This window comes from Triturus cristatus, chromosome 1_1, assembly GCF_964204655.1.
Source record: "Triturus cristatus chromosome 1_1, aTriCri1.1, whole genome shotgun sequence".
Taxonomy (NCBI): Eukaryota; Metazoa; Chordata; class Amphibia; order Caudata; family Salamandridae; genus Triturus; species Triturus cristatus.
Window position 1 is genome coordinate 590,440,809 of NC_140579.1, and position 18,997 is coordinate 590,459,805.

An 18,997-nucleotide genomic window follows, 5' to 3' on the forward strand; every position below is an offset into this window, starting at 1 on the left:
TTGTTCCAGGCTCCAGCCGGAATGAACTCCCTCTTCGGGTAGTCGCGGACCTTGTGCTAACACAGGCCCAGTCAGGTGTACCCAGCATCTCGGTGTGAGTCCGGTATTCCACCTCCTTCCAAGCGTTGTGCTCCATGTCATTCCCCAGCAGACAATCGACTGGCACGGCAGGGCTTACGGCAACTCGAAGTGAACCTGCAACCCCCCCCCCATTCAAACGGAATCTCGGCCACGGGATAGTGGCCTGTTCTGCCGTCAGCCATCGCGGCTGGGTGGAGTACATCGGGAATTACCTGCTCTGGAGACACCAGTTGGCTACGCACCATAGTCATACTGGCTCCTGTGTCTCTCAGAGCCTCCCCTCTTTGGCCGTTGATGGTGATCCACTGCCCATACTTTGCGGTATTTGCGGGCACCTGGATCTTAGGAACCATCTCCCGTTCTCCCAGGGACACTAAAGTGACACCCGCCCACTCCCTTCCCTTAGTTAAGGGCATCTCCTCCCGAGCACTACACTAGCTACTCCGGGGGTCTTTCCTCCAGTGGGAGGGGGTGATCGTTTCTGACACTTCGGGTCTCCTTTATAGTGTCCAACGCCACCGCACTCGTAGCAATGGACAACCCTTGGCTGCTGACTCTGGCCAGGATTAGGGTTTCTGGGTGGGTTAGCCTTAGAGGTGAATCCTGTTCCCTTCCCTTGGAAGTTATTTTGGGGGCCTTTGGAGAACTCCTTTTTCTTTTCCCCTCCCTCTTTCTTCTGGGGGGCGCCCTGTCCGGCCTTTTGAGTATCCCCTCCAGTCCCCCTTGTGGACACCCGGGTACTAGCCCAAATGTCCGCCTCCTCAGCAAGCTTCCGGGGACTGGTCAGCTTGCTATCCACCAGGTGTTGCCGCAGTTCAGGGAAACATTTCTCGAGTAGGTGTTCCTTCAGTACTAGGTCAAACAACTCCTCGTAGTTCCTCACTTCACTGCCCTGAATCCAACCTTCCAGTGCCTTCTTTGCATAGTCCAGGAAGTCCACCCAATTCTGTGTGCCCAGTTTGTGACTACCCCTGAACTTCTGTCTGTACTTTTCAGGTGTTAGTCCAAACTTTCTGATGAGCGCCAGTTTCATGGTGGGGTAGTGGGTCTGCTCATCCTCTTCGAGGGCCAATAAAGCATCCCTACCAGCGGGAGGCATGTACTTATACAATCCTCCTCCCCAATACTTCACTGGAACCCCATGGGCCCTCAACGAGACCTCATAGGCTGCTAGCCACTTGGCGATGTCGTCACCCGCCCCATAGCTAGCTACTATGTCCTTTGGCAGGTAAGGTTTGGATTCCCTGGTGATTTCTTGGTCTTGGCTGCCACCATTAGGAACAGTTGGTGCCCCAATTCTTAGGATCTGAAGCTCTATCTCTTTCAGTCTTATCTCATGAGCCATCTTCTGTTTCTCCGTCTCATGAGCCATCCTCTGTTCCTCCTTCTCCTTCTCCAGCTTTGCTAAGTCCCATGTGAGCTGTCTTTTCTCCCTCCGATCTGCTAACTCCACTTCGGATAAGCCCCCACTAGAGACAGTGCTGCCCTTCCTAGAAAGTGTCCTGGGCCCTGCTGACAGGTTCCCCACCTCAGGTTGGTACATCTCAGCCCCCTCGGGGTCAGGCTCTCCATCCCTGTCTTCCTCCTCAGCCTTGCTTTCTCGGCGTGCCTCCCCCCAAGCCCTTAAGCTGGTTTGGAGTGCACCCTTCTTTGCTCCTGGGGGGCAGTACACCCCCTCCCGCTGGCAAAACTCCCTGAGTTGGGCCACAGTGTACGTTTCTAAGTCTTCCAGTACAAATTCCATCTTGCCCACTCAGGTTAGAGGACAGGTTTGGTGCAGTAACAATGCAGGGGGGGTACCTTTAATAATACCTCCTCCCACCACCAGAGTAAATTTGGAAAAAAACAAAATCCCACAATTAGGAAGGCCGCTTTGAGAAAACTCCCGGTGTAGGCCTATGGACTACCCACAGTTATTGTTGAGTATATGTAGGCACAGCTCTATCCCACCACTGAACACCAATTTATGTTGGAAACAGCCCACTCCCACTCCGCAGGGTGGTGGTGGACTCCCCGAACACACTGTGGTAGCTTGGCTCGAGTGGTCAGGAATCAGGCACCGTGCTAAGCGTACAATATACCCATACAATAACCAGGCGTGCATCCGTTCCAAAAACGACTCTACACCGTAAAAATTATGAAAATATGTTTCTTTATCTTTTTCTCTTAGTTGCTGATTGGGAAAATAAATAGGTCAATCACAATATACAAATTTTAAATAGAGCAGGTCAAATAAATATTATCTGAAAATTCAATAAATAGGGATGATCATAAATACAAGGGACATAAATATCAGTGCAGGTAATACAGGCAATTAAATATTTTGAGGCAATAAATACTGTACCAATAAATATTGTACACCATCAAGTCCTGTGGACCTATAAATATAGTGAAGCAATAAATAGGTAAAAACTCAATAAATACAGTGCCCCCAATAAATTATTAAAAGTATACAGCAACACTCATGTAATCAGATGACTTCAATTTCTAAGGGCTGATTTGGCCCAGGCACAGCTTGTAGGGTTGTGGAAGGCTTGAGGGGGGGGCTACTCCCTGGCTGGGACAAGGCTGAGGCCTAAACTGAGGTAGATCAAAGGGGGGAATACCAGTGCCCTGGCTTTCTCTCTCCACACAACCTCTCTAGGTTAGTCCCAGTTCACCCCAGGCACAGTCAGGTTGGTTTCAGCACCTCCCTAGCCCCTTAGAGCAGTCTCTCAGGTCTCCACAGGGCCTTAGGCGCCCTCTACTCCACTTACTGCCCTTTTTCTGATGTTCCGACGCCGCTGGAGTCGTGTCGACGCCGTGAGGCGGTTCCGGTTCGGTCTCGGCGGCCTCGGCACAATGTCAATTCTTTGACGACGCCGGTAGGCGGTTCCGGTCCGATGTCGGCGGCCTCGGTTCGATCTCGACCTCCGATTCGACGGCGTCGGGCAGTCTCTACTCGATGTCGACTTCGGGCGGCTCCGGTCCGATGGCGCTCTCGGCTTCGATGACGTCAGCCGGCCTGGCCTCGATGTCGACTTCCGGCGACTCCGGGGTGCGATCCTCACCCCCGACCTCCGGTGCTCCTCCTCTCAGGTTCCGGGCGACTCCGGAGTGCGATCCTCACTCCCGACCTCCGGTGCTCCTCCTCTCAGGTTCCGGGCGACTCCGGAGTGCGATCCTCACTCCCGACCTCCGGTACACTTCACCTCGGTCTCCGACGACTCCGGAGGGCGGACTTCACTCCTCCGATGACGCCGCTCACTCGACCTCGGTTGACTTCCTCCTCGACCTCTGGTATTCCTCACGACCTCCGTCGGCGCCCTCTTACGACCTCAGGCGGCTCCGGGTACGACGTCTGCTTCCTCAGTCAGCGCCGCTTCTCCACCTCGGGCTCCAGGTCTCAGGCTACTCGACGCCGGACTCCAGGGAAACCAGTTTCCAGGTCAGGATCTTGCTGCTTTCTGTTTCTAAGGCCTGTTCCTGCTGTCCAGGTCCTTAGGATGAGTTTTTCTGGCTTCTTCCCACACAGGGCTACAGGCTGGGATCCATCAGTAGGGACTAGTATCAAGGGTGGGTTTATGGACCCCACTCCAGGCACAAGTTTCCACCCCTGCTGCTTCACTCCTTCCTCCTTCACTCTTGTGCTGCTCTCTCTTCACCAGTCAGGTGCCAACTGCCAGCTCCAACTGCCAACACTCTGTCTTAACCTCCCAACATTCTAAACCGCCTCCAACTGTCACAGAGTTCTGGAATCTTCTGGAATGTTCTGGAAGGTGCTGGTAGGTTCCAGTGGATGCTGGTGATGTCACAGGTGGCCACCATTTTGTGCTTCAGGCCCTCAGACAGAAGTTTCAGGGGTAGCTAAAATGGCTCCCTGAATCTGTAGCAACACGAAAAAGTCTGGTGGTTCCCAAAAAGGAAAAATTCAAACAGGGTTTGAGGCAAAAGTGGGACAAAATAAATAATGATGAGGAGGGATCACCCAAAGGGCTGACAGGTCTAACACTGCCTCACTCTCTTCTCTTTTCTCTCTTCAATTTCTTTTGCTCTCTTTCCTTTCCCATTCATTCTAAGTCACATACAGGTATCAGTACCTAATTACAGAGCCAGCGTTTCAAGGCAAGTGACATCTGTATGTCAAACTATTCTGTGTTTTCAGTCCGTTTTCTGGTGATGTTTACTACTGTCTCTCAGTTTTTATATAGCCTGAACTCAACCGGAAGGATTTGGAGTGCTTTACAAGATCAACACTTATACTATACAAGGGCACGTTAACTTTGCTTTAGGCGCGGGGAGATTAAGTGACTTGCCCAGGATGACAGGGTGTTACACCAACATCGGTACTCCAACCCGGTTCCCATAGCAGCAGCTGTAGCCCTTAAGCCAGATCTCATCTCCACCCTTTTCCTGTTAAGCTCTCAATTTGCACACTATTCTCCCCCTTTCACCTGCATACTTCAACCATCCCAAAGCACTTGATCGCCACTAACTAAACACTTATTAGGTCCCCAAAGGCGAGACCTATTGGCTATGTCAATGCTTGTTTAACACTTTCCCCCAGTTCTTCCGTTACTACCCTGCTCCCCCTCCTTATTTCCCTCTACAGAGAAAACTGCCCTTGCCAGATCCTCTGTGTGCATTCCACCTCCCACCATCAAGATCTTTAAAAAAGTATTTTGGGTCAGGGCAGCTCTAATTTGCTACCTGGCTGCTCTGTTTTCTTTTTTAAAACTTTATTTAAAGTATTCAAGAACATAACCATAGCTGCTCCGTTTTCTTTAATGTGTTCTTGCACATTTTTATTTACCACCCCAAGACTGGCACTGGTGGAAAAGCACTGGAAAAAAGTTTAGCAAAGCCAAAAGGAAAGGTAACACCATTGAAAGGTGAAAACTATTCGATTTTCCTATGCTTGTTTTGAAAAAAGAAGAGAAAAAGTCAACAGCTAAGTAAGAGACAAAGATCATTTAAACTTAAAAAAGCACACCAAACTGAAAATGTAGGACTACAATTTCTATGCTTTAAAATAATGAGTAACCTAGGTATAATAGTGCTACAGCGACAAGCAATGCATTATAGAACACAAGAAAAGGGGAAGAAAAACAATCCACTTAACAGGCTATTATAGATAATCATTCTGTTTTTGCCTGAGTAACTAAATTGCTTGGGCTAAAATAAATCGATATTAAGGACGCGCTGAGGAGGAACATAACCCATATCCCCACTGTGGAAGCATGTTCACATTCCATACTTCTTTAAGCTTTTTCTGCTTGTTATTCCCTCCTGAGGGCCCAAGACGCTGACTGGAGGACAGCACCCCAATCCCATAAAAACTAAAGTTTATTCTGGGTTGGGTTGAGGGCTCTGGGGGATATGTAGGCATGTCACACCAGATTTTCAAGGGGGCATCAATTGTGTTGCACCACAAGGGAGTGGTCAAATTTTAAAAACTTCAAATCCTGTTCTTATTAGACAATTCAACCAGACAATGCTTAACACACCCCTTCAGCCTCATTTGCTTACAGATGTTAGACATGCATAATGTAGTGCTGCTTTACTAAACAAAAACTGGGGAAAGTCGTAGTTAGTCCCTAGCTCTCTCTCTCAGGCTGAACAAATATGGTATAGTGACTGCTCTAAGGTTGAAAACCAAGGTCTAGACTTAGTATAAGTCACATGGAATACTGTGTAAAAATCAGAAAAAAAGGTGGTGACAGCATCCATAATACAAGCAAAGTAGTGCCTATGTAAAGTTAAGTCCACTTCAGCTTGTAATCCTAAATGAGGGCTATACTGTACGACATTTGTACTCAGTTACATTTATCTCACATGACCGCTCAAGGAAGACACGAATAATGTGCAAAACATTCATGAAAGTTACAAGCATTAAAACTGACAATATCACCCAACCTATTCATACCCATTGTTTGCACCCATTTTCATTTAGACACAGGATTCCATACAAAGCCAGATTGAACTACTTGCCGAACATCAACTGATGTGGCTTTGAATGGAACCCAAGGGGTATTTGTGCTGTTCCTACCCTGTTTCACCCCCTAATTTATCAGAGGCTTGGTGCTACGAAATGCAATGACAAATAGTGCTCTGCGTGAGTGAACTATCAGCACAAGATTTCATTTTAACATTAAAGTTGATCAGCGCTATGCATAAGTATTGCTGTTTTCCATTGTGCGCGTGTCCGTCCTAATATTTAGTGAATCTGGGATGGTAAATGGAAGCAAAACCATATTGAATAACAGTGGAGAATAGACAGTGCTATTATACACCGGTCTTTGAGTCTCATCTGCATCACAGTGAGTCTTGAGACCTCATGATCGCTTGTAAGGGATGCCTCCTGAATGTATACATAGCAACATGCACTGGAATACTATCAACACCTAAAGCTCAAATTCGATGAATGTCAAAGCACCCAAATGTTTGGTCATCAGTAATAGGACTTCACCAGCATGGCTTAAAATGAGCGAGGCCTTTTTTGCCACCTCTCAACCCTCCAGCTTAATAAACCTGTCTTTGTAGACTATGTGTTTTGAGCGTTTTTCCACTTTAAGATGAAACATTAACATGAACATTGTCAATGAAGTGAAGACAGTCTGACTGACTCAAGTTGAAATTACAGAGCATCTATCTTATCACAAGTCAGAGCGGGAATCAATCAGTTAGTTTTTGTTAGACCTGGCACCTTGGCGGGAGTCTCCCTTCCACTTTTTTGTCGCTGTGCCTCGTGTGTTTTGCTGGTGTTAGCTGCTCAGAGCACTGTGCCACTGCCAACCAGTGCCACAGTGCAAGTGCTCCCTATTTAAAATGTATATGTTGGTTGGATTCCATGATTGGCTTATTTGGTTTACTGTCAGACCCCAGTAAAGTGCACCAGGAGTGCCCAGGGCTTGTAAATACAAATGCTGCTGGTGGGCTTGCAGCACTGGTTGTGCCACCCACAGAAGCGGCCTGGTAAAATGTATCTAAGGTCTGCCATTGCAGAACCTGCGTGCAGTCTGGTACTGTCATGCTGACTGGGTAAGTGCACACACTTGCCGGTCCCTAAACCTTCCCTTAACTTCATATCAGTCACCCCTATGGTAGGCCCAAGGGCAGGGTGCATTGTAAGCATAAGGTAGGACAAGCCCTGATGTGTGTGGCATGTACTAATAGTGAATTACAGCCATTTTCGTTTTTCACTATTGTAAGGCTAACTGTTCTCCATAGGCCAGAATGGGCTGTTAGAATTGTTACATTCTATGATCCTAACAGACCCAGGGAACATGGTAGAAATTCGAGTTTAGTATGCCTGAACTCAGAATAATAAAATACATCTTTTAGTAAAGTTTATTTTAATATTCTGTGTTTGCACATACCACTTTTAGAAAGTTGGTATTTGCTTGCTTGACCATTTCAGCCCGCCTCTGCTATGATGTGTATCTGCCTGTCTGGTTTGTGTGAGTGACAGGGCTGGGGAAACCCAGAGGGGCAGGGCTAGGTAGCCTGGTGGTGAATAGGAAGATTGGCAGTCAGATGGGTGGGAGGAGTACACCTGGGCTCTGAATAGGGTTGTGCTCTGCTACCACAATGCTGGCTCCACCTCCTGCGGAGTGGCTGATGTCTCTGCCCTGCACCCTGAATAGAAAGGCAGAGTCATGTCAACAGAGTGCTCAAGAACTGGTTTGGACTGGGCAAAGGCCCCTCAACCCCAGAGGAACAAAGGAATTAGGGGTATAAGTATTGGGACCCTGCTCCCAAGAAATTAGATCCTGCTGAAACAAGAAGAACCTCTGCCAGAGCAGAAGGAACTGTCAAAGCTGTAGGAGGAGTAACTGTCCCTGACCCGGGGGATTGGCCTGCAGTGGTTGCCTTGCTGCTGAAGGAGAGGAGAAAGACTACTAAAGACTTTGCTTCAACTTGTGCTTTGAAAAGATCTCCAAGGGCTTGAACTGACCTTGCCCCCTGAACGAAGTCCCAGGACCAGTGGACTTCACCCCCAGCTCCCCAGAGTCTTTTGGAAGTGCCTGCTGCTGTTGTTGGGCCTTCTGAAGGACTGCGTGTCGCAAGGAGCTGGAAGCGCGACGCCAGGAAGAGAAGCGTGCCGCCGGAGCCGCTGTCGTCGCATCTCGCAAAGGGTGTCGCCGCTGCAGCATCGCATCGAGCGGAAGCGTCTCGCATCATTCCGGAAGTGTCTCGCAACGCCGAAGAAGCTGGTCGCCATCGCAGCCATCGTAGCTGTCGCATTGCACCGCATCGAGAGAAGAGTCTCGCATCGAGGAGGTAGCGTGTCGCCATCGCAGCCATCGTAGTTGTCGCATTGCACCGCAACCAGAAAAGCACCTCGCATCCACGGAGAAGCGTGCCGCCGTCGGAGCCGCTGTCGTCGCATCTCGCAGAAGGGGTGTCGCCGCTGCAGCATCGCATCGAGCGGAAGCGTCTCGCAACGTCGGAGAAGAGTGCCGCTGCCAAGGCTGCTGTCGTCGCATCTCGTCAAGGGTGACGCCGCTGTAGCCGACGCATCGAGTCGAGTCTTCTCGCAACATCGGAGAAGCGTAACGCATCTGGAAGATCCCGTCTTTATTTCTTTTGCACCAAGAACTTCAACGCATCTGCATCGCTGCAACACTTTCGTTGCCCTGCGTATCGCATCTAAGGTACATTGACTTAAAGTGTCGCATTTAAGAACTTAAGAGAATCTAAGCAATCTTCTACCAACTAAGCAACCGTATTGTGTATTTTTAATCGTTTAATGGTCTTGTGATAATCCTATATAAAGAATCCTTATTTTTAATATAAATACCTGTGTGGTGTCCATTTGTAGTGTTGTCACTTGGTTACTGTATGTGTTCACAAATGCTTAACCTATAACGCTCTGAGATAAGCCTTGTCTGCTCGTGCCAAGCTACCTAGAGGGTGAGCAAGGGGTTGTTTTAGCAGTGTAACCCCTTACCCTGACTAGAGGAAAGGTTCCCTGCTTGTCACAAGTACCTACCTGTGCCAACCAGAGAACCCGGATTCTAACAGTTTTCATGAGTTGGAGGTGGTCTAGAGATAGGCAACATCCATAACTTCCACTCTCACTGGTGCATGCAGTGCACCATGGTACAGTAGACACCAGTAAGTGGGCAACATGGTTAAATAAATGTGACAGTACCTTCAATCTAGTTGTGTCGAGGCGTATGGCCACATGCTCATCGTTCTTCCCCAGATCCTGCAGTTTGTAGATTTCTTTGAACTGCTGCAGGCTACGGTAGAGGTCCAGGTAGAAGATGTTCAACCAAAGAAGACTGGTGGGGTCCACTGTGAGTGTCAAGTTGTTCAGCTGCAGGTACAGGTTGGGATTCGGCACTGCAGGGTGGGAGACAGAACAAGCATACTCAGAAGAGACAGGCCAATGGGGCAGAGAGAAAAAGTACTGCCAAGGGGCAAAGAAAGGAGAAGGGACAAACTGAAATGAGGCAGCCCAGAAGTGAAGGACAAAAAGAGTTGCCAATTGTCAGGGTGACAAAAGGGACAGGGTAAGCACACTTGGGCGGCTGACAAGATAGTTGGAAAAAGTAAATAATGTCCGTGACAGAGCGCACAGTCAATGGATAGGGTGACGAAAGAGACCGGGTGAAAAAGGTTGCCTGTGAGGAAGTGAAGGGAGCAGCAGGGTGCTGGAAAGGTAAAAGCCACAAAAGGAGAGAGCAGCAAAGAGTATTAGAATGAAGAGCTAAGAGAAATGGAGCCAGGCTTGAGGACATGAACAGAAAAAGCAAAGAATATGTTACTTGCTTAACTTGTAATCATCTGGCTGTACCATTAGTGCAATAGATCCACATGCTCTGCCATCCAGTGTTGGGCTCGGACGTTTGCTAATTGTTATTCTTAGTAGAAGTCTGTAGAGTTGCGTCGTATATAGAGACTCCTCCCTTATCTAGAATACACATGGGCATCGACTCCACGACAGATTGTTTTTCTTCCATCAGGTGAGAGTATGATAGTGGTGATTAGAGAGAGAAAGTGGTGCACATGTGTATAGCAAAGTTAGTTTAAGTAATAAAGAGAAGAAATTTGTGATCAGAGCCACATGCTTCCGTGGAGGAAGGTGGGCCTGAGGGAATCTACACCACTACATTCTACGAACAGATACTTATAAGGAAAGTAACATTTTCCGTTTGTAGCATGCATTGCTATATACACACATACTCTGCATAGACAGTAAGGCAGGACCTTTCTGAAATCAGTGGCTAGTGTGTGGATGATGCAGATATCTGAACTACCTTAGGATACCATAGGACGGTTTGGCCAACTATAGCCTGTTGTCTGGCGAGGTTGTCCACAAGGCAGTGTTTGGTGAACATGTATGGGGTTGACCAGGTGGGCGCTTTACAAATGTCAGCGATGGCAAAGGTTTGAATACATTAACATTACCTGCTTTGGATATAGGCTGACCCTTCTGAGGCTTTGAGAAGGCCACAAAAGATTGATCTAACCTACGGAAAGGCTTAGTCTGGTTCATGTAATACATGAGGATGTGTTTAACATAAAGACTGGAAGTTCAATTGTCTGGTTATGGTGGAAAGGGAATGCCACCCTGGACAGGAATGTTTGGTTAGTCCTCCGCACTACCCACCTTGGGCAGGAACTTTGGGTTGGTCCTCAGTACTACCCTGTCATTATGCATTTGAACGAAGGTTTCCTGTAATATGAATGCCTAACGTTTGGTAATGCATCTGAGATCTAGAGATGCATCCAGAAAAGCCACTTTCCAGGAAAGGTATCGGAAATGGCAAGAGTGCAGAGGTTCAAAAGAAGGCACCATGCGTCTCGTAAAAACTACATTGAGATTCCAAACTGTAGGTGGGGGCGATAAACACTGGCAGGAAGGACTCTTTTGAGACCCTTCATAAAAGCCTTAACGACTGGTATGCTGAAAAGAGAAGAGTGTTTTCCACTTTGCAAGTAAGTTTAGATATTAGCTAGGTGAAGTAGAATGGAAGTGTAAGCTAAACCTGAAAACTGGTGATAGAGTAAATCGCATATTATAACATGAATAGCTGACTTTAGGGGGTCCTGGTGTTTGGGAATGTAGTAGTGAGCAAATCTTTTCAACTGGGCTGCATGACAACCTTGAGTAGTTGGCCTACGGGACTCGCACAAGATATCTGATGCATTGTTGCAGGAGATGTAGATAACCAAAACCTATGATCTCAGGTACCAGATCTCTAGATTGAGTAGTTAGGTGTCAGGATGACTGATCTGGCCTTGGTTTCAGGTGAGAAGGTCTTGTCCCTTGGGGAGCTTGTCATGGGAACTGGTGACCATTTCAAGGTGTGCAAAATACCAGGCCTTTCTGGCCCAGGTGTGAGTTATGAGAATGAGAGTCTCAGACATTTGTCTCATCTTCTGCACAAATGGAGGGCGTGGGAAATGCTGAAAATTGTAAGCAACTATCCTTGACTAGTACATCCATAGTGTGTTGCCCAGGGACTGCAGGTCTGGGTACCTGGAGGCGAAAGTTGGACAATTTGCTTATTCGTGAGTGGCAAACAGACTTATTTGTGGGGTGCTCCAATGGATGAAGTAGCTGTGGAGGACTTGTGGATGAGTTCCCACTCTTGAACTTGTTGGTGTACTGTGAGAAATAAACAGCAAAAGGCACACCACTTCCACAAATGTAAATGATATTAAATTAGTCCATGTACATGATGTGTTTTCTTTTTCAAAAGTTCTTCTTTATTGTTCATTTGTTAAAGTGACATTTAAGAACAGCCAAAGCAGCCGACGCGTTTCGTCCAACTTGGGACTTCTTCAGGGCGTAAATGACAGTATACCGATGTATATTTATTTTCTGGAAATTTCTAGAGCATCATTCTACGGCAATTCATGATATAGAGAGTATGTCGATTAGAATACAGGTGTATGTCAGACAAATGGCAAACGCTGGTCCCGTCTTTTTAATATAGCACCAAGTCAAAAGTTTATCCAATGATAAGGATAAAAGCCAAAATCTTTAAAATGCCCGATTCCGCATATTCAGTATCCACGATGGGACCCAATCCGTCAGCGATCTGTTGTTGGTGCACTGTGCTGAGCAAGTCCATAAGGTAGTTGTCCACCCGGAAGGTACTCCTCCATGATGTGAATGCAGTCGGGGAGTGCCGAATGTCAGATGGTCTGAACGAGGAAGGAGAGAGATCAAGAATGAGTGATGCCATGCTCTTGTAGGTAGTACATGGCAGCTATGTTATCTGTCCTGACTAGTACCACTTTGCCCCGAATGAGTGAAAGGAAAGCAAGATGGATAGACTGCCTGCTTGTGACCATCGTGCAGAGAGTTCATGTGTAGGCAGGCATTGAGACATGTGGCAATTCATGAGGCGAACATGTCAAGAAGGCACACTACAGCTCTGACTGTTAGGTAACGTTCTGGCTGAAAATGAGGCACTAGCTGTTAAAAAGCCAAGACCCTTTGGTAGCTGGGACAGCCGTGCTTGCAACTCAATTTAATGTTGACCCCAAAAAAGGGTGTATCTGCATGGATAACAAATGGGACTTGGTGGTGTTGATAGACAACAAGAGGCTGTGGAGGAGGGAGATAGTAGCCAGAGTATGCCATAAGCACTGGGGCTTGCTTACACTTTTTATCAGACAATCGTCCAGGTAGGGGAAGATGTGATGCTTTCACTCCTTAACTGTAAGGCGACCACTGGCAGGCATTTGGTGAAGACCCTTGGGGCGGTGGTCATGCAGTGGTGACACTTTGAACTGATCAGGGTGGCTACTTACCCCAACACGCAGGTAGCATCAGTAAGTGGGATGGATGAGAATGTGAAAGAACATGTCCTCGAGGTCTAATTCCATCATGAAGTCCAGTTAGTGCAGCAAAGGGCTGACGTCCTGTAAGGTTACCATGTGAGAATGCTCAGACAGGATGAGGTCCAGGATGGGTCTGTGGGAACCGTCTTTCTTGGGGATGAGAAAGTAGAGTAAACCCCTTTGCCCTGGTGATTTGAGAGGGGAGGTCTATTTCTCGAGCCCATTTTAGAAAGGAACACTTGGACCTCTTCCTCCAAGAGGTGGAGATGCTCTCTACTGAGGCTGTGCATGAGATTTGGGATGTTGGGAGGGAAGTGTGAAAAGGTCTAGGCAGCAGCCGTGGAGACCACAGCTAAGACCCAATTGTTGGATGCGATTTCCTGCCAATGTGGGAGAAAATACTGAAGTCTTGGTAGTGGAGGCCCCTTTGCCGAATGCCCTGTTGTCTCTACCTCTGATGTTATTGTCCCTATAGGCACCCTTGATGTAGACGTGTACTGCTGGTAGGCCTGCGTGTTCAAGACTCGTGAGGATTAAGTTGCAGAATATTGATTTTCATTCGGGTGTTGCATCTTGTTGGATTCATAGCCAGCAGAATCTTGCGGCAGTTTGTACATTTGTCTGAACTGGCACTCTTAAAGGCTGCCATGGCCCCTGAAGAAGGGACTTAAGGTCCCGAAATGAATTGGGCACGGGCACAATGTCATCAATCGCAATGTCAACTTAAATTATTGAAACGTTGTTTCTGTTGTATAATTGTGTTTTGAGTATCAGCAATTATGATACGACTATTTCTTCATTGATCGAATGAGTTTATTACCAACTTCAATGTTTCATGTTTCAAATGAAACTCGATTGAAACACTATCTGAATATTGTTGTTTTGTTTATTCTATGTATGAAAATTTGTAATTTGTGGTGTATAAACTCTGCAAAGTCTGTATAACATTGAACTGCGGTGCACACAGTTTCTTTCAGGCTAGTGTGCTTGATCTATTTCACACACACAGGGATGTGTGCCATGTCGACTCTTTACTTTGTTCTGCACCAAAACACGCAGCCTGCAAAGGCTGTGTGTGTGTAAAGGTACGGGGCCTCTAAGGGTGGTACAATAAGTGCTGCAGCCCTTAGAGGTACCTGTGGTACCATTTACCAGGGGCTGACCTGTGGCCAGAGATACCAATGGGTTAGTTTTGGGGAAACAACACAGGTTCTGGGAACCTGGTTGGCAGGGACCCAGGGCACACCAAGACAAAGTGCATCAGTAGCTTGGCAAAAACTGGGGGGGGGTACAGCAACAGAAACCCACTTTCCTACACCATATGGGGGTGATGACCCAGCTGGATTGTGATCAAAGTCTGGATCCCCCATGGGATCAACATTATAATTGTCCCACTGATCATCTATGGGAGGAACTCTTCACCATGACCAGAGAGTTCACCTGCCCATCAGCCACCGAGAACTCGATCCCTGCCTCACAGGACCTCTGTGACGCTCTAGCAGACCACTTCCACAACAAGAAAGCCACCATATACAGAATCTTCGATCCCCAACCCATTGACTTCCTCAGCCTACCCACCACCACGAATACCGACAGCAACCACCGACTCACTGCATGGGAACAGCTCAGCACACCGAACAATACTGCCCTAATTAACTCCATCCATTCTGGAGCACCCTCCGACCCATGCCCCCACCGACTTTTCAACCTCTGAAGCGACGACATCGGCCACCCGCTCACCACCATCCTCAATGCCTCCATGAACTACGAGGAGTGTCGCGGAGCTACAGGGAAATATAAGTCAGAAAATAAAATTACTGAAATCTATTTAGCGCATGAAAAGCTAGGTCTTCAGATGCTTTCTAAATGATTGTTCATTATTCACTTGGCGGAGTTCCACAGGCAGTTTGTTCCAAGCTTGAGGGCCAGAAAGGAAAAGGATCTACCTCCAGATCCAGCAAGCCCATTTTGGCCGGAAGGCCAAGTGAAGAGTGCAAAGATCTCAAGGGAGAGTAGAATTGAATTCTAGAAGACAGATAGTCTGAGCCAGAATGGTGCAGTATCCTGTGCATAAGGGTCAAAGCCTTAAACAAGATCCTATTTCTAACAGGAAGCCAGTGCAAGTTCTTCAGATGAGAGGTGATAGATGCAAGGCCAGGTGGGCAGCAGCAGCATTCTGAACAGTTTGAAACCTTTGCAGAAAGTATTGTGGGAGTCCTACATAAAGGGCATTAGCATATTCCAGTCGAGACTCCACCAGAGCCAGAAGTATAGTCATCCTAACAGGCAAAGGGAGAAATTGCACACATTTTTTGGCCATGCGCAGCAGACCAAAACATCAACAGACTACTGAATTAGTTAGGGATTGTAAAGTCAGTTGTTTGTCAATATTGACACCCAGATTCTTACATACTGATTATAAGGAGAGGGCACCTGACTTGGGCAATGAATTTGTAGGTCGAAAGTGTGTCTAAAGCTAAGACTCTCAGTCTCATCAGTGTTACACTTAAGTGGGTTAAGACCTAGCCACTGAAAGACTGCAGATAGACAGGGTATAATGGTGTCTTGATTGATTGGATCATCCTTCTTAAAGATGTGAGTAACTGGGTGTCATCAGCGCATGACACAAACTTGCTCCATCGCCACAGCCACCTTTCTCTATGCCTGGAAACGCTCAGAGGTCGGACCCTAGCGATCTCCAGAACTACCGATCCCTCTCACTGCTCCCATTTCCTGCTACAGTCCTGTAGAAAGTAATCAAACTCCAACTCACTGAACACCTGGAGAGAAACAACCTGCTAGACCTCTCCGAAGACCGCCCTGATCGCTGCAACAGACAACATCCACACCCTACTCGACAGAGAAGAATCTGCCGCCCAGGTCCACCTCGACCTCTCCGCAGCTTTCAACACTGTCTCCAACCACACACTCATAAAACGACTACTGCAGATCGGATCAAAGACTACACCCTTAAATGGATGACATCTTTCTCACGGGTTGCACTTAAAGAATCTGTCTTCCCCCCCCCCCCTTCACCTCACAACCCAAAAGCACCATCTGCTGCAACCCTCAAAGTTCATCTATCAGTCCTACCCTCTTCAGCTTCTATATGACGCACTAGCAGATTTCGTCAGAACCCACATCAACATAATTTCCTATGCTGACGACACTCAACTTATCCTCTCGCTCTCAGAGGACCCCACCACCAAACTACCACAAATGCATGAAAAATGTTGACGCCTAGATGAAGGACAATTGCCTGAAGCTCAACAGACAGAACGAAGTGTTGATTTTCAGCAGCCACACCTCCCCCTAGAATGACACCTGGTGGCCGTTGGAACTCGGACCACCCCCTTCCCCCCCACACACCGAAAGACCGTGCCCGGAACCTCTGCATCATCCTGGACAGCAAACTCTCCATAAAATGACAGGTCAACGCTGTCTCCTCAGCCTGCTTCCACACTCTCCACATTCTCCGCAGAACCTATAAATGGCTCCCCATCAGCCCCAGAAAAACAGTGATGCAGGCCCTCATCACCAGCCATCTTAACTACGGTAATGCACTCTATTCAGGCACCACCCATGAACTCATGAAAAGACTCCAGACAATACAGAAAGCAGCAGACAGACTGATCCTCAACCGGCCTAAAATGACCCACATCACACAGCACCTGAAAGACCTCCATTGGCTCCCAATCCATCATAGATGTCAATTCAAGCTACTGACTTACACCTACAAAGCCCTCCACGACCAGGTACCTGCATACATGAACCACTGCCTGATTTTCCACCAACCAACGAGAAACCGCCGCTCTGCCCACTTCGCCCTCGCACAGACTCCATGCATCCGCCGCTGCCGCTCCGGAAGGACGCTTCTTCTCCCACCTTGCCACCAAGTCCTGGAGTGCCCTCCCCCTCCGAACATCAACCTTGCTGACAGACTTCAGGAAGAAACTCAAGACCTGGCTTTTCGACTGAATCCCGCAGCCCCACGCCTGGATACCCTCATGGGTGAAAAGCTGCGCTTTACAAGTACTGATTGATTGATTGATGGGTGCCGGTTCAAATGTTGGATGAAGGAGCTTGCCCTGTTCATAACAGAAGTGATGGCAACTCTCCAGTAATACAGGGACAGCAGTTCATGCACTCCAAAAAGAATTCCAAAAGGTCAAATATTCCTAATAGGAAAGCTCAATAGGGTAATGCGTGCCAATGGGGTATCGCTCAGTGATCTACGAGCGTCAACGAAAATTTACAAAAAGCGCCACCCCAGGGGCAGCGTCCCCCAAATGCACAGTGTAATATCCAATAAATGGAAAGGTCCAAAATTAGTCTAGGATAAAACATGTCGATCTGTTCTCAAAAGTTGAATTGATTAAGTCTTCATAAATTCTTATTCATGAATGATAAGGTATGTTTAGTTCACATTGTGCCAGCGAGAAACTCAATGAGGCAAATTACTGCTCCCAGATTATTTGTCCCAATGCATTTCCAGCTCAATGGGGCCCTTCATCAGGGCAAAATTAAACGCTTAAAGAGAATGAAGCGAGAGAAACACGGGTCACAGCACAGTAATCAGGTAATGTATTAGTATCATACATTGCATTCGAAAACTGAGTGAAAGAAGTCTATAGGTTATAGAAAAATGCCGGTGGCAATCCTGCAATCAGCGACAAAACCAAGTGAGAGGTTGCGACTGTGGGTGAGGTCACCGTGAGTTAATTGTGGGCTAACACATAATTGTGTTAAATCATTACCGGTGCATCGTGAAGTTAAATAAAAAGTCAAAACTTGTGAAGTCAAAATGTTATCTCGTACAGCTGGGTCAACAAAGTCATGTGGGTAGTGAAACAAGATAAAAAATGATGTGGAGTGATTCTTACCAGCGTCAGTAAACGTGACGACAGCTGACGCGTTATTGGGTTAAATCATCATCGGCACATCACTAATTTAAATCAAATGTCAATACTTGTGAAACCAAAGTGTAATCTCGTACGGTTAAGTCACAAGAGTCTTGTGGGTAGTGAGACACAATAAAATACATAATGTAGAGTGATGTGGGGTGATTCTAACCAGTGTTGATGGTTAGCTGAATGCTGATAGCTTTCTAGATGCTCTTGGCCAGGGAGATGGGTCAGTAGTTCTCGAGTTCTTCTGGGTCCACGGATGGTGTCTTCAGTAACAGCTATTCGCCAATCTAGATGAGACACTGCATTCCAGTCCAGGTTTTCCTTCTCCAAGGGAGTGCGGCTAGGAGCGGTCCCCCGTTCGAAGCTGTGCTGGCTGTGTGATCTAATGAGGGCATCGTCCTGCTGACCTGCGCGGCTTTACCCAGGCACTCACAGAGCCTTTCAAGTAATCTATGGTACCTGCGGGGGTGGAGACGGAGAGTAACGGCCGCGTATCGGGACCCTTCAACTGCGCCCTGCTGGACAAGGCCGTATCTGATGAGTCATTGCGGCGCCGGAGCCGGCTGTCCAGGAGGGGCTCCTCAGTGTGGTGAGGCCCGTGCTGCGCAGGAGGTACCGCGGTGTGTGGGGAGGCCGGGACTTGTGGCTTTCTGCTGCTGCAGGGCCCCCCCCCCCGGCCGGAGCCGAATCGCGCAAGATAAACACTGAAGCGTGGCAACTCGGAGCGCCCCCCACTGCCCTCGCTGGCATTGAATTTAAAGGCGGTGCGCGAGGGGGGCTCTAACAGGAACAACACCTCGATGATATCCTGCATTATTTAGACGCGACCCCGCATTGCGGCCTGGCTTCCCCCTAGAGGCCGGCAGTGAAGAGAAAGGCCTACTGAAGCAAAGGACACTCCTAGAGTCCCTTTCCTGGATTAATTGAGCAACATATTGCCCAAGAACTGCGGAGCAGGGGTAAGACCCATGTGAATTGGTTACAGGTGATCCTTCTATCTTGCTGGGGGCTGAACCGCTCGCCGGGCTCTGCTCCGCCGCTCTGCTTGGCCGGGTTTGACTCCGCTGAGTCTCCACCTGTGATCCCTGGCTTACCTGCAGCTGCTTCCTGCTTGGGGCTGAATTCCGGGCCGGGCATTGCTCCGCCGATTCCTTGGCCGGGCTTGGCTCCGCCACACTGGGACTACATCTCCCATCAACCCTGACCGCGGAGAGGACGCT

At 48.0% G+C, this 18,997-nt stretch overlaps 1 protein-coding gene across 7 annotated transcripts in view; it reads right to left on the reverse strand.

The window, feature by feature from the left end:
- BLTP3A (bridge-like lipid transfer protein family member 3A) overlaps positions 1–18,997 on the reverse strand; it is a 1,033,704-nt gene that overhangs the window by 446,539 nt on the left and 568,168 nt on the right. For all 7 annotated transcript variants that reach the window (XM_085645841.1, XM_085645832.1, XM_085645827.1 and 4 more), the window contains one exon: positions 9,218–9,411. In XM_085645841.1, the coding sequence (XP_085501967.1) occupies positions 9,218–9,411 (194 nt within the window). The remainder of the gene's footprint in view (positions 1–9,217; positions 9,412–18,997) is intronic.